At 41.5% G+C, this 16,724-nt stretch overlaps 1 protein-coding gene and 1 long non-coding RNA gene across 2 annotated transcripts in view; one reads left to right on the top strand and one right to left on the bottom strand.

The window, feature by feature from the left end:
* Positions 1 to 11,226, bottom strand: part of RAB10 (RAB10, member RAS oncogene family) — an 83,453-nt gene extending 72,227 nt beyond the window's left edge. Inside the window, exon 1 of the mRNA XM_041755592.1 lies at positions 10,564 to 11,226. Coding sequence (XP_041611526.1) covers positions 10,564 to 10,690 — 127 coding nt within the window. The 5' untranslated portion in view covers positions 10,691 to 11,226. The remainder of the gene's footprint in view (positions 1 to 10,563) is intronic.
* Positions 11,227 to 11,371: 145 nt separating this feature from the next.
* On the top strand, positions 11,372 to 12,470 carry LOC121491524. The gene is made up of 2 exons (XR_005987996.1): positions 11,372 to 11,863; positions 12,223 to 12,470. It is a non-coding gene; the product is annotated as an uncharacterized LOC121491524 (long non-coding RNA).
* Positions 12,471 to 16,724: the final 4,254 nt, after the last annotated feature.

Genomic DNA, 16,724 nt, shown 5'->3' on the forward strand with positions numbered 1-16,724 from the left:
AATGCAGAATAAAACAAATGGGGGGACACAAAAAACTTGACGGAAAAAAACAGCCATGTAAAGAGGAAAATGTCAAACAAACTAGCCTCAAAAAAAAAAAAATGCTGTATTCATGAAAGGAGAACACTTTTAAAAACAAATTTCAAGGAATAAACAAGAAAAAACTACGAGAAATATTAAAATATGACAGCTGAAATAAAACCTACACTAGAAAAGTTAGAAGACAAAAATCGAGGAAATCTCCCCAGAAAGTAAAGCAAATGAACAAAGCTGGAAAACAGGAAACTACACAATCAACCCATGAAATCCAAAAACCAATTAAAAACAGAAAATAGGGGCACCTGGTTGACTCAGTAGTTAAGCGTCTGTCTGCCTTTGGCTCAGGTTGTGATCCTGGGATCCTGGGATGGAGTCCCACATCAGGCTCCCCTCTGCCTATGTCTCTCTACCTCGCTTTCTGTGTCTTGAATAAATAAATAAAATCTTAAAAAAAAAAAAAAAAAAGAACTCTCAAAACTCAACAGTAAAAATAAACAATCCAGGAAAATGGGCAATTGACATGAACAAACATTTCATTAGAAGATACAGAGATGGTAAATAAGTACATAAAAAGATTTTTCAGCACCTCTGGCCAGTAGGGAAATGCAAATTAAAACCACAATGAGAGTATCACTACACACATACCAGAATAGCAAAATACAAAATAGTAACACCACCAAATGCTGGTAAGGATGCAGAGAAACTAGATCACTCATACGCTGCTGGTGGGAATATAAAATAGTACAGCCATTCTGGAAACAGTTTGGTAGTTTCTTATAAAACTAAACATGCAATTACCATATGACCCACTAATTATACTATTGGGCATTTATCCCAGAGAAATGAAAACTTATGATCACATAAAAACCTATACACAAATATTCATAGCAGCTTTATTTATAACAGCCAAAATCTGGAATCAGCTGTGATGTTCTTCAACAGGTGAATGGTTAACAAACCAAAGTAAATGCATACCATGGTATACTACACAATAAAAAAGAACTACTGATGATATATGCAACTTGGATGAATCTCCAGAGAATTATGCTAAGTGAATAAAAGCCAATCCCAAAGATTACATCTGTACAATTGCATTTATATAACATTTATGAAATAACAAAACATTATAAATGAAAAATTTCTGGAGGAGATAAATGGGGGTTGGGAGTAGGAGTACAGTTAAAAAAACACTAGGGATCCTTGCCCCTTGGACGGTTCAGTATCTTGACGGTGGTGGTGACTAGATCAACCTACACAAGTGATAAAACTGTAAAGTAATATATATACTTGTATATATATATATATATATATATACACACACACAAATAAAAATAAGTAAAACTGGGAAATGTAAATAAGATTGGTGTACCAAGCCAGATGCTAATATCCTGGTTGTGATATTATACTATAGTTTCAAAAAATGTTTTCATAGGGAGAAACTGAGTAAAATGTACAAGGGATCCCTCTATTACTTTTTATAATGGCACGTGAATCCACAATTGCCTTAACAAAAATTTCAATTAAAAAAGCATAAGCACTGCTGCTATTGATATGAAAGAAACAAATCAACATTGTCCTTCTGTTCTGATTTTGATACGTTGTACTTTTTGGGTCTCCAGAATACTGGTTTTTCCATTTTCTAATGATTTACAACCTTGGAGGCTCTGTTTCTGGGTCATACTGGAAACTCAGTGTTCATCACCAGTTGCTGTTTTCCACAAGTAAATTATTTTTCATCTCTGGGAAGAATAATAAACATCAAGTAATCACTTTTGCTTATAATCCATAATAATGTTTTCAAAAAATTTTTTTCTGATTTCAGATTTCCCTTCAGGTGAGTTTTCTTCACCAAAATATATTCTAACCACCTTTTCAAATTTTTTATCTTATAATCCAAATTTTAAAAACTTATTCCAGGGGCACCTGGCTGGCTCAGTAGGTAGAGCATGTGACTCTTGATCTCAGGGTTGTAAGTTCAAGGTGTAAATTGTAAAGTGGCTATAGACAGATACCCTAAAAATAAAATCTTTGGGGCGCCTGGGTGGCTCAGTTGGTTAAGCGCCTGCCTTCAGCTCAAGTCATGATTCCAGGGTCCTGGGATTGAGACCCACATTAGGGAGCCTGCTTCTCCCTCTCCGTCTACCTGCTGCTCCCCCTGCTTGTGCATGCTCTGTCAAATAAATAAAATCTTTTTTTAAAAAATTAAAAATAAAAATAGAATCTTAAAAAAAAAGTATTCTATTAACCCCCAATATTCATCTACTTGAAGGAAGTAAATCTACGACCTTTACAAGACTTTTGGGATGTCTGGGTGGCTCAGCGGTTTAGCTCCTGCCTTTGGCCCAGGATGTGATCCTGGAGTCCCTGGATCGAGTCCCACGTCGGGCTCCCTACATGGAGCCTCTTCTGTCTCTACCTCTCTCTCTCTTTCTCTCTCTCTCTTTCTCATGAATAAATAAAATCTAAAAAAATAAAATAAAAAAAAAGAGGGCAGCCCTGGTGGCGTAGCGGTTTAGCGCCGCCTGCAGCCCAGGGCGTGATCCTGGAGACCCTGGATCAAGTCCCATGTCAGGCTCTCTGCATGGAGCCTGCTTCTCTCTCTGCCTCTCTCTCTCTCTCTCTGTGTCTCTATGAATAAATAAATAAAATTTAAAAAAAAAAAAAACTGCTCCCTTCAAAACAATTTTTTAAAAAATAATAAAATTAAAAATTTTTTAAAAGACTTGTATCAGTCTTATGGGTTCAGATAATGTTCTATTAACATGCCCTATAGTTTTAAACTTCCTTTATGACCAAACCATCTCCATAAGCAACTTTCCCATGCATATCTCTTTAGCTAATCACACAACTTATATTTAATGCTAAGTAAGTTTCTAATTTGTAAATCACCACTCAACAAGCCCCTACACTTCTCTATTAATCACAGCTCCTACCACTGCACTGACTGGAGAAACTGGTACTATTAAAATTTGACAGAGATTGCCAGTATTTCTCCTATCATTCTCTTTTACAAACCAAGCAGGAGTATTGGTATTTCCTTTGCCACATCTTATACACCATTATACACCACGATTCTGGAAATAAAAGTAATTATCCCTAACATTATCCATTTAGCTCTGCTCTGTTATGCTCGGAGTTTGCAAAGGACAAGTAACCTGAACAAACCTTTTAATATTCAGTGCTGATATTTGTTCCTCTTCCTCACTCCTGCCAAAACAAAAACAAAACTGGAAACCACTGCAACTCTACTTTTCAAATAGATAATTCTCCTACTCACTAATTTCTATCATTTTTTTTTCATTTTTTTCAACAAAACAATGAAATTCTCAGAATGAGAAACATGGCCATAGACAGAATTAGATCTAGATTCTAGTGAAAACTCTTTCAGGGCACCTAGTTTTAGCTCAGGTCATGATACCAGGGTGGTGGGATAGAGCCATGCCTTAGGCATGGGGGGAGTCTGCCTGTCCCTCTCCCTCTGCTCCTCTCCCCACCTAGCCCTTGGGCACCCGTGTTCTCTCAAAATAATTTTTTTTTTTTTTAAACCACAAAACCTCTTTCCCTATTTAGCCACATAATCTTCTAAACTTCCTTCACCTCAATAGTCTATTTCCTAACTCTTTAAATTGCAGGGTTCTTTCCTGCATTAATATTTCATGATTCTAACATTCCACAGAGTTCTGTGTACATACAACAAAAAAGACAAACCTGACTTCAGTATCTAAAAGTACAGACCAATGACACTAAAATGTGGTGAAGTACCATAAAGAATCCTCTGGACTCAATGACCACTGGTTAACAGTAGCTATTACATGGAACAGTGAGGGGCTATCTGTGATCAAACACCCTTACAGAGAGAACTGGGGTTAAGAATTGGGTAGGGTTTTTTTTGGATTCTTAGTAAAATATAACATAAAATTTATTTTTTTTAAACTATGGTAAAATACACTTAAAACTTATCACCTTGGGGATCCCTCGGCTCAGTGGTTTGGCGTGTGCCTTTGGCCCAGGACGTGATCCCAGAGTCCCGGGATCGAGTTCCACATCGGGCTCCCTGCATGGAGCCTGCTTCTCTCTCTGCCTCTCTCTCTCTCTGTCTCTCATGAATAAATTAAAAAATATATATTAAAAAAAAAAACTTATCACCTTAACTAGTTTTAGGGGGCAGAGTGCTGTATTGTTAAATATATTCACATTGCTGTGCAACAGACCTCCAATACTTTTTCATCTTACAAAACTGAACGCCATACCCACTGAACAACTCCCTATTTCCCTCTACCCCCACTCCCTGGGGGACTATCGTCGTACCCTTCACCATTCTACTTTCCGTTTCTATGAATTTGACTTTAGAAATGTCATGTAAATGTAATCATAGTGAATATTTACCTTTTTGTGCATTTTAACCATTTTTATGCATATAATTCAGTGGTGTTATATTCTAATTGTTATACAACCATCACCACTATCCGTCTCAATTTTTTCATCCCAAACTGAAACTCTGTACACATTAAGCAATAACTCCCCATTACCCAGTCCCAAGGCTCTGGTAACCACTATTCCACTTTCTCTATGAATTTGCCTATTCTAAGTACCTCATATAAATGCACACAGTTTTTGTCCTTTTTTTTGGTCTGGCTTGTTTCACTTAGCACAGTGTTTTTCAAGGTCCATCCATGTTGTAGCATATACCAGAATTTCATTCCTTTTTAAGGCTGATACACTCTATGTAGACAATAATACATTTTGTGTATCCATTCATGTGGACATTTGGGTTGTTTCCACGATTTAGCTATTATGAATAATGCTGCTGCTAAATAGATAAATACTGATGAGGATGTGGAGAAATTGGAAACCTGGGGCAGTGATAGTGGGAATGTAAAACAGTACAGCCACTATGGAAAACAATATTGTGGTTTCTCAAAAACTTAAAAATAGAATTACCACATAAGCCAGCAATTCCACTTCTAGGTCTATACCCAAAAGAACTGAAAGAACTTGAACAGGTAATTGTATAACAAAGTTCATTTGTGATAACTCAGTCATCCTAATGGGTGTGAAATAACATCTCATGGTGGTTTTGATTTGCATTTCCCTAATGACTAGTGAGGTTGAACACCTTTTCATGTGTGCTTACTGGCCATTTGTGTATCTTCTTTGGGAAAAATGTCCAGATAGTTTTTGATCAGTCCTAAAAATATGTGTTCAAATGAATGATTCATTAGGCACTCTGGCATTCCTATAGCATAAGCTGCTGACTGAGAATCACAGCAAAGTCCAGACACTTTTCATTTGCCAGAGGTTTTTGTTTTTGTTTCATTTCTCTAAAAAGCAGCCTCCCCATAAAAATGGGCTCAGTTCAATCTAATCAACCAATTCTTAAATGCAGGCTATGGAACCATCCTACCCTTCCAAAGCTTAGCAAAAACACTCAGAAAGACAACAAAAGATGCATTCATTATGCCTCTCCCAGGGGCAAGAGTCTTTACCAATTTAACTTCTTGCATGGAGCCCAAACACTCCATTTCCCAATGAAAGATACTCCCTATGGAAAAGGTAATATAAGTCTAGGGAAGGAGGAAGGGATTAACAAAACCAAAAAGTAGTATATTCAGTAACAGCCTGCTAAAAATTGCTGTTTTGGGAAATGTCCATTAAACTACTATAACACCAAAAGGTAATGTTTTCCTGACCTCATACTACCAAGAGGGTTATAACCAAATCAACCACTGAAATCTGCTCATCCAAAACCAATAACTATCTTTTTAGCAAACATTTCTCATCTCAAACAATCTTTGAATTTCTAAGGCTGGTTTTATAATAAAATTACTCTATTGGCCAAACAGCTAATATTCTTGAATAAAGATCCCAATCTACTTCATGTATATAATGCTCAGAAAGTAAGTAGAAAAGAAAATATTTAAATAAAAACTATATTAGAAGATCCTAACTGTATTACCTGTCTGCCTGCCTGTCTTCCTTCACCCACTAAATGAAGAGATTCTTCTAGGTGCTTAGCATCTTTAAAAAAATTAAAAATTAAAAATTTTAAAATTAAAAAAAAGCAACACACCACCCTCTACTCTTGTGCTGCTTATATTCTAGTGCCCTTGGATCCTTGGACTCTCTTTGAAAATGGTAAGTGTGAAATATACCAGTAATTTGTTTTTGCAAGTCTGTCTACAATAAATCAAATCATTAATACCATACATAATTTCTGATGTAAACATATGGGAATTTAAAGTACACAGAAATATTTAAATACAGTTGTCTTTCACTGCACTATAAACATAATAAGCCTATAAAAATTCTTTCTTCCAAGAACCAATAACCAACTAAAATGTTTCTGCCTGAAATAATGAGGATCTGCTTAATATTGGCAGCTTGGCCCTTCTGAATACCTACTTCTGAATACTCACTTAGCAAAGTAACTACCTATAAAAACCTCAGGAGGTTTTAACAATCAAGTAACAACTCAAATTTCACTAACATTCATAATTAAGAGAATGCTCCAGATTTTTTTTTAAAAGCCAAAGGGGGGGTTTACCTAGTCAGCTGATAAAATTTAAAATCTTTTTTTAAAAAGTGAAATAGTAGTATACATCCATAGTCATTTCTCGTCATCTGCATGTTAACCAACTAGCTAGTTCGGACATGCCCTGTTCAATATGGTAGCTACCAGCCACATGACTACTGAGCACTTGAAAGGTGCCCAATCTAAGTTGAAATTAGCTTTGAGTATAACATACACATGAAGAAAAAAATATAAAATCTCAACATTTTCTAAACTTTGATTACATAACAAAATGATAACATTTGGGATAAAAATGAATTCAAAATATCATTAAATTATTTTTTGGGTGCCAGGGTGGCTCAGTTGGTTAAATGACTCCTGATTTCAGCTCAAGTCATCTCAGGGCTGTGGGATCAAGCCTCACACTCAGCAGGGAGCCTATTTGAGATTCTCTCTCCTTCTCCCTCTGCCACACCCCCTGCTCTCCCCAAAGTGCAAGGGCACAAGCTCTCTAAAATAAATAAATCTGGGCAGCCCCGGTGGCGCAGCGATTTAGCGCCGCCTGCAGCCTGGGGTGTGATCCTGGAGACCCGGGATCAAGTCCCACGTCGATCCCACGTCGGGCTCCCTGCAGGGAGCCTGCTTCTCCCTCTGCCTGTCTCTCTGCCCCTCTGCCTGCCTCTCTCTCTCTCTGCCTCTGAATAAATAAAAATAAAAATTTTTAAATAAATAAATCTTTTTTAAAAAATAAAAATAAATTCTTCTTTTACTTTTTTAAGATTTATTTTTTCTTAAAGATTATGGGCAGCCCCGGTGGCTTAGCAGTTTAGTGTCACCTTCGGTCTGGGGTGTGATTCTGGAGACCTGGGATTGAGTCACACGTCGGGCTCCCTGCATGGAGCCTACCTCTCCTTCTGCCTGTGCTTCTGCCTCTCTCTCTCATGAATAAATAAATAACATCTTAAAAAAAAAAGAGAGAGAGATTTTATTTATTTTGAGAGAAAGCGCATGCAAACGAGAGCAAAGGGGAAAGGGCATTAGAAGTGAAAGGGAGAGAATCTCAAGCCAACTCCCTGCTGAGCCCAGAGCCTCTCCCAACTAACCTGAGCCAAAACCAAGAGCTGGATGCTTAACCAAATGAACCACCCAGGCACCCCAAGATTTATTTATTTAAATTAAGAGAGAAAGCAGGAGTGCATGCGTGGTGGGCAGAGGGGTAGAAGGAAAGGATCTCAAGTAGACTCCACTTAGCCCAGAGTCCAGAGGAGGCCTCAATCCCACAACCCCGAGGTCAGGACCCAAGCCAAAATCAAGAGTCAGATGCTCAATAGACTGAGCCATCCAGGCACCCCATTCTTTTACTTTTGTTAACGTAAAAAATGTCTTTTTTTAACTTTTTTAATACCAAAAAATATCACGTGGCTCACATTCTATCTGTTTCAAACAGCACTGGGTTTAAGACAACAGGCTTCTAAACCTGCACACAGAGTAATACATGCAATATGTGCTGGAGATATGCTCAAAATTTTATACTTATGTATTTACTCATTTCTCGGTTCACACGTTCACACTCTTAAATCTATCTTCTATACCAAAATACCAAACATATCAAATATTTTTATATCAAAATATGAAAGTTTCAGAGTCTAATGTGAAATTGTTTAGCAGAGCACTAACAAATATTTGAGTGACCACTGTGTACAGGGCATTCAATCCATAAAGTAACTTACTCTGCTATACTTCAGTGGTCGAAAGGACACATATTCTATATCCTGCTAATATGCACTCTGTTCCTACAGTGTGCCTGGCACCATGCTAAATGCTCTACCCTCCCTGATCCATAAAATCCTCACAACTACCCTATGTAGTAGGTCCTATTTAAAGAAAAAACTGAAGCACACAGAAATTAAGTAACTTGCCAAAGCCCACAGACTGTGGAAGTAGGATTCCAACTCAGCAGGCTCAAACCAAAGCCACCACACATTTTCCCTAATAAAAGGACTACAAAGGGTGGCTGGTTCAGTTGAAAGAGCACAGACTCTTGATCTCAAGGTTCTGAGTTCAAGCCCCATGATGGGTGTAGAGATTACCAAAAACACAAATAAAACTTCTTTTAAAAAGGACTATACAAGATTGTGTCATTTTACAGGAGGACTGGGTTCTACTTGTGGGTGTGTACCCATTATAAAAAGACTGGAATAGACCGGGGCTTAATGCATTGCTTCTCATTCTCCGCCTACTCTTCTCAATAGCAGGTTAAAGTTGACCACACAAATTAAATCCTTGATCTCACAGACTATGTTCCTTTTCCAGAATTTCTAGGCCCTATCCCATCCCTCTGGTCCAATTCCTATGTCCTGCAAGCTTCATTTCAAACACCATATCTATGCAAGCCTAGTTAAGACTCCCCATGATTCAGGCTAATCACCTTTCCTCCCTATGCTCATCCCTATTGTAGCAGTTCCCACACTCTGTCCTCACTAGACTACTCAAGGGGTCTATTGTGTTCACCACTTACAGTACCTAAAACCGTGCCTAACATTAGGTGCTCAATAAATATTTGCTGATCTAACCACTTGACCCACCCAGCTACAGCTAAAAGTGGAATATTAAAAGCAAACTTAGTGATAGGAGGGGCTAACCCACAAGCAGAGAACAAGTTCTAAATTTCATTAAATTTATGACAGGTCAAAAGGATAATACGATACACATGAAATAATGATTGCAATGACTCTTACCCACCCCAGAAAAAGGAAGAGTAAAATTAGAATCTATTTTAAATGATCACTTGCCCAATTTAGTTTCCGCATAATTTTGTAACAATGAATTAAAACGCTGTCCTAAGAAATCCAAATCAACCATTCCAGTAATGCTATAAATTGAAATCAGCTTAATTTTGACAATTCCCGGAGTTCAGAGACTGGAGTTGCTTTTTAAAATCGTCTCAAATATAAAACTAGTTACACTTATAATTGGATTTCACCGCACTCCCCCAATGCTGAGTGCTGGGCTCCACATGACAGGAGCAACCATGTGTCCTTTAAGATATTTACGGGGAGGGCGGGGGGGGGGGGGGGGGAGAAGGGACGGTTTCCACACACAATTCGTTTAACACAAATTGTGTTAATGCCACTAAATTTTCTAACCAGAGTCCAAAGGGACTTTCCTAGAGCCTTCTCTTTTCCAAAACGGGAAACCGACTTAAAAGGTCAATCTTTAGTTCTTACTTACTAATCTAAGTAATCCTGAAACATGAGGTGAAAGTACATGAGAAGTTCTAGGGCTAAGAGGACCGGCCAAATGTTTTCCTATAAACCGTAGCGTAAAGTCAAATGGAAGAGAGGACTTCATTCTTTCGGGTTTGAGGACAGAAAATGATCATCTCTCTTAGATTACTGCTCCTGTTGATGTCTGGAAAAGCACTGTGAGGCAAACATGCCAACTGAGTCCCACCCCAAGCACGAAGAGCCTCCGATTGTTTGACACATCAATGGATTAGTCAACGCGGGGGAACTCACTTTTCCCCTCTAATTTGCTTTAATTATTCCTCACACAAACCCTCAAGTTTACTCTAAGTTATGACCATATGGAATCTTCTCTCTGCCCCTAAGTATTAAATCCAGGCCTTTACCAAACGACTACTACGACTTCAATCCCATCCCCTAAAATAAATCCCTTACAAGTATCGTACATCTAGTTAACGCCACACAGATATGGAAAAAGCCAGTCCAGGCGCTTAAAGAAACAGCATTTTGGAACGTGGTTAATGCTGCATATTTTGCAACAGAGGCAATGAACAGAGTGGGAGACTCGAAAGCAAAAGACCGGATGGAAAGCATGGGAAGACCCCGCCCCAGCAAGCTCGATGTCGATTCAAACAGTAACTTGGGTCTGTTCGCCTGGAATCGGAATCACTGAAACAAAGGCGTTTATTACGGGAAGCAAGATGTCTGGAGTTAAAAGAAACGGTCTGCAGCTACCCAGACCGCACACCATCTTCCCACAGGTCTTACCTATGGTGGAAATAAAGGTGGTATTGAAGGCATCATCCGAAAAACGAAAAAGGACGCAGGTCTTCCCTACTCCCGAGTCTCCGATCAGGAGCAGCTTGAAAAGCAGGTCGTACGTCTTCTTCGCCATTGGGAGGAGCGGCTCAGGCTCTCGCCGCCGGCGGCCCCAAGGGATCGGTCCCTCTCACGACGGCCAACTCCTCACTTGGGCGTTCTCAGGCCGGAGGACCGGGGTAGCGTGGGAAAAACGAGGGCTCGAGAGGGCGCGGGCGACCTGCGAACGGCCTCGTCGAGGAAGCCCCGACGGTGGCGGCGTCCGGTGCCTCCGAGGGCGGCGACCGCGGCTCCGCAGCCTCTCCCAGCCGCTCCGCCCGGTTCCGGGGAGTCGGTCGGGACAAAATGGCCTCCCCTCCCCCCTCAGGGCTGCTCGGCCGGGACGCTCCCACGGGCGAGCGAACAAGCTCTGCCGTCGAGGGAGCGCGGCGGACGTGAGGACAGGCTCTCTCCCGAGCAGAAACTCCGCGCCAGGACGCGGCGGCGGCAGCGAAGGAGGACCCCGAGCCGACGAGCTCAGCTACATAGCCACAGGAAGCCGAGCCTCCCCGGCCAGAGCCACCTTTTCCCCGTGCCCTCTCACGCCGGCGTGCGCGCTGCCTGAGACGCACGCAAGGACGTACGCCCGCCCTTCCCTCGCGCCCTCGCCCTGCGGATCGCCTCTGCGCACGCGCGCCGGAGGGTGTCGGGGCACGCGGGGGCGGGGAGTGGCGCGCCGGGGTCTCAGAGCCTCAGTCTAGGGCCCCGCGGAGAAGAGAGAGGGGAGGGGCGAGAGAGGGCGAGGCCGCGGGCGCGCTCCCTGCGGCCGCCTGATAGGGTGCGCGGCGCTACGAGCACGCCCCGCGGGGAGGCGCTGCCTGGCGACTGCGCAGGCGCGGCACGCTGGAGTAGCCCCTTGGCACCCCCCACACCCCGCCGGGCTTCTTCCGGGGGTCGCCCTCCTGGCTACGCTGAGGAGGCTCCCGGCCCCGTTTGTCGCGTGTGTCGAGTTGAAGGTCTCGGCGCACTGACAGGCTCGGACGGCCATATGTTCCGGTGCAGCGGCGGCTCGTAAACGCGAGAAAAAAGCGGCGCCCTGGGTCATTAATAGGCTCTTTGCTAAAATGAGACGCATCCCCGGAGTGCCCGCCCTCGTGGCTAATCGTGACGGGAGAAACGTTTAGACCTCCGTCCCGCTTTACTTAACGAGCAAGAGTTGACGTTCCGGAGAGCAGCAGTTTGAAATGGAAAAACTGGCCGGGCTGCTCAGGTTGGGATGATGTCATCCGCCTTTCAGGGCAAGGAGAGGAGGATTGAGGAACACCTGGGCGCAGGGAGGACCTTCCCGCAAAGTGGAGGCTTGGGTGCCGGGCGCCACGGCGAGAACCCGCCGCAGGCCTCGCAGGCCTTTTGGAAGACGGGAGAGCCCCGAGCGCCATGCACGGGAAGCCCGGCCCCTCCCTGCCGCCGAAATCGAACCACCGGTGTCCAAAATTGAAGGATACTCTAGCCAGCCCCAGCCCGACGCTGCCTCTTCCTGGCACTCTCTTTCCATATGCCTTAAGCCCCTCCTTCGGGCTCCCCCCATCAGGCTTTATGCTTCCCTCTTCCTCTCCTTCCTTTCTGTAGGTTAAATAGGCGTCCTCCTGCCCTGCCATTCCCAGCGTGTTGCACCGCCGCAAAGCGCAGCCAGAATGTCATGGCTGAGAAGTTGAACCTGTGCTTCGTCCTGATACAGGAGAAAACCCTGAGACATCTGGAAACAGGGATTGAGACAGAAGTAAAAACTACATTTTTACACCCTGCCGCCCCCCCCAAAAAAATGTTATGTATATTTAATATGTAATTAAAATTGGTCTTTGAGGCAGTTAGGGTAATCACATTACAATCTCCCATTTTTTAAAAGCTTGGGTTGCGTTCTTCCTTCCCAATCACCCCCAAAACTTCCCTGCTGAAAATGCTTGTCTTCTTTAATACACCTCGCCCTTCAGTTTGTTTCTATGATTGCTCTTGTTTCTCAAACCTCATCCTCTGTGGATCATTCTTTTTCCAGTTCGGAGTGTCTTAAGATAATACCAACAATTCTAATATAACTGTGCAAATCAAAATGAGCTATGGTCAGTGCTACACAGGTTTGTCATCAATTAAGGCATGACATTGTGCACCTCGGGGACTCCATTGATGGCGTGATTCTCCCATTCAAAATAAGTTTGATTAACTCAAGCCCCAGTATTGTGAAGCATTTTTTTTTAAATGTCATGATTTTTAAATGTAGAAAGCCTAATTAATTCCACTACATAAATTTTGGGAATTAGGGCAGCTAAATATGGAAAATAAATTTTTAAAACTATGCTTTATCCCAGTTGTTTCGAGCAGTTATATCAATTAGCCTTTTCTCCACAGGCTCCATATTCTGAAACCTTAGGAATTAATTACACTTATTAACATATTGTATTTATTATTGAGTCAGGATTGTAGAATTTTAGAGCTTTCATTTTTGTTTAAGATTTATTTATTTGAGGGACACCTGAGTGCTCAGCAGTTGAATCTCTGCCTTTGGCTCAAGGCATGATCCTGGGATCCAGGATCCAGTCCCACATCAGGCTCCTGTGTCTCTCATGAATCATGAAAATATTTTTAAAAGATTTTTCTCTCATGAAATATATTTTTAAAAAGATTTATTTATTTGAGAAACCATGCACATGCGAGGGGGCACAAGGCAGTAAATCCCAAGCAGACACTGTACTGAGCATGCAGCCAGAAGAGGGGCTCATCCCACCACTCTGAACCAAAACGGAGAATCAGATGCCCAACTGGCTGTACCACCCAGGTGCCCCAAGCTTTCATATCTTTAAATCATAATTCAACTCTTGCATGTGATTTACAAATAAGTCTAAGGCTTAGAGGTCACACCATTAGTGGCAGAGCCAGCATTATGTGCGAGGGAAAAGGGAAGAAAACCTCTACAGGACATCACATCGCATGGAGGTGGCTCAGCCAGTACTTAATATTTGGCTTCCCTAAAGTTAATTAAAAGTGTTGCTGGAGTAAGACATAAGCATCAAGCTATATCTACCACTGAAGGTGTCTGGCATGATCAAGGTAAGGTGTAAAAGATCTCTGACTCTAGAAAAAAAAAAAAAAAGAATAAAATGAGGGTCTATGTAGGCCTAAAAGGTAAACCTAGCATCCTGAAATAATATTTGATAAATGCTAAAACTTAGTGAAAGAAAATGCCAAGTTATTACTAGCTTAGGATATATGCCGTTTAAAAAATTGCTCTGAAAAGACTCTACTCCAGGGGATCCTGGGTGGCTCAGCATTAAGCATTTGCCTTCAGATCAGGTCATGATCTCAAGTGGGATCCAGCCCAGTATCGGGCTCCCCACTCAGCGAGAAGTCTACTTCTCCCTCTGCCTCTCCCCCTCCCCTCTTGCCCCTGCTCATGCTCGTTCTCTGTCTCTCAAAGAAAATATTTTTTTTAAAAGACTCTAGTCCAAATATTTGTAAAGCCAAGAAATAAAATAGGTATATTTATATGTTCATATTATTAGTTAAGGTATTATTTCTATATTTTTCTAGAGAACACAAGCTGACCAAAGTCATGTTTCCAATCTTCAGCTTCAACTTTCAGGACCTGCCTCTAAAGCTGTAAGAAATCCCTGCCTTGGGGCAACTGGCTTGTTCTGTCTGAGGAACGTGCAACTCTTGATCTTGGCTTCATGAGTTTGAGCCCCATGCTGAATGTAGAGATAACTTAAATATATATACACATAAGCTTCAAAAAAAAGAAAGAAAGAAAGAAAGAAATCCCTACTTCAAAAGATACTGACTCAGGATCATCTTTCCTCCTCTTCCTGCATATATTTTCTATTATTTATACCCGATTTCTTCCTTTAATTTCTCCACCCCTTTGCTCTCTTTGTTCTCCTTAAAAAATGGAGTTCTTCCCTTGAGTGGCAGTTCCACTGTTAGGTCATAACCTTGCTGTAAAACCTACCATTCCAATCTCAGGGCTTTTGCCCATTTGTTACTGCCTGTTTCCTGTGTTCACACGCCCAACCTTCAGCAAGGAAGTCCATGAAGGTCTCTTTTAGACATCCCTGATGCCCAGAGGCTGCAACTGTTCTTATCACCATTCCCTGCCAATATTCTGCCCTGACTACCTATCTTGACTTGATCCTACTTCTTGTTAGAGAATGATTGCCCCATGAGCCTTCCCCAGTACATTGCATTGTTTGTTCTAAACTTCTCCAGGGGGGCAGCCTGGGTGGCTCAGCGGTTTAGCACCTGCCTTCGGCCCAGGGCGTGATCCTGGAGTCCCGGGATCAAGTCCCACATCGGGCTCCCTGCATGGAGCCTGCTTCTCCCTCTGCTGATATCTCTGCCTCTCTCTCTCTCTCTCTCATGAGTAAATAAATAAAATGTTTTTTAAAAAAACTTCTCCGGGGATACCTCAGTTCTGAAATACTGGGCTCCTGAGTGCTGGCACTTAAGGGCAAGTCCATACCAGTGAGCTTTATTTCCTGTCCTGGTTTCCATATATTAGTCTCCAGATGAACTGAACTAGTCATCTTTTCTGCAGTTACTATGCATCTTCTTGATTTCATGCTTAGTTTCATGTGGTTTTCTCCATCTGAAATGCACCCTCTCCTCACCCCACTTATATATCTCTTCAGCCTTCAGCATAAAAGTCCTCAGCATAGGCTGTCTTCCCCAACGCTCTTGCTGGGGAAAGAACTTGTTTCTCTTTTGAACTCCCATAGCACTTTAAAAAAATCAATTGTTTCCCCTTTCTTATTTCACAAGTAACGTAGAACCTGTAGATAAGCAAAACACAAAATATTAATTATTAAAAAAACTACCCACAGGAGTGTCTGGCTGGCTCAGTTCATAGAACATGCAACTCAATCTCAGGGTTGTGAGTCTGAGCCCCACATTGGGCATAGAGCTTACTAAAAAAATTTAAACATCAAATAAATAAAATCTTAAAAAAAAATGTAAAGGAAAGCTTGGGTGACTCAGTGGTTGAGCATCTGCCTTCAGCTCAGGGCATGATCTCGGAGTCCCGGAATTGAGTCCCACATCAGGTCCCTTGCATGGAGCGGGCTTCTCCTGTCTCTGCCTCTCTCTGTCTCTCATGAATAAATAAATAAGATCTTTTTTAAAAACTGTAAAAAAATCAGGGTCCCTGTGTGGCTTAGTGGGTTAAGTGTCTGCTTTCGGCTCAGGTCATGATCCCAGGGTACTGGGATAGAGCCCTGCTTCTTCCTCTGTTGCTCCCCCTGCTTGTACTCTCTCTGTCAAATAAATAAATAAAATCTTTTTTTAAAAAAAATACACCTTGAGTTGGTTAGATTTAAGTTTCTGTATCTGTCCCTTTGTTAAAAAGAGACCTGTTGTAAGTTATTTATATCTCTAAACCTGTTTTCTCATCTGTGAAGTGAAAATAAGATAGAAAGTACCGTAAGATTGTGTGAGGATTAGATGAGACGCAGTGTTTGGCCTTTAGTTAAGCCTCAGCGATGTTATTACCACCACAAGAACTAACACAACTTTTTCCATTTGACGATCATTGGCTTGTTGAAAAAAGCAAAACTAGAGGGGCATAAATCTTAACAAATTACATGTTTTGAGACATGAGATGCATTCTGTTAATCCATGGTGACATCCTAGACAGGAAGGGATCTTTGCAACTTTATGCCTTGCTCCCTGCATAAAGTCTGCTTCTCCCTCTGCCTGTGTCTCTGCCTCTCTCTCCCTCTCCCTCTCTCTCTCTCTCTCTCTCTCATGAATAAATAAAGTAAAATCTTTAAAAAATGTAAATATGTAAACTATTTAGACATTTATAATGTCTAAAGAAAAACAAAAGAATCATCTAAGGCAAAAAGAATCATCCAAGATAATCAAGGATGATTATCTATTTTCTAATAATTGACTCTTCAACTAGGTAATAAAGTATTAGCTGCTTTATTTAACTGCTCTATTAACTGCAATTCACATTATTTAGAAAATGAGAGCATCAAGAAATAAACAAACATAGTGGTTCTCTTTTAACATGAAGACATGCAGTAGGGGCACCTGGGTGACTCAGTGATTGAGCACTTACTTCAGCTCAGGTCATGATCCTG

This window comes from Vulpes lagopus, chromosome 5 (assembly GCF_018345385.1).
Source record: "Vulpes lagopus strain Blue_001 chromosome 5, ASM1834538v1, whole genome shotgun sequence".
NCBI classification, from domain to species: domain Eukaryota; kingdom Metazoa; phylum Chordata; class Mammalia; order Carnivora; family Canidae; genus Vulpes; species Vulpes lagopus.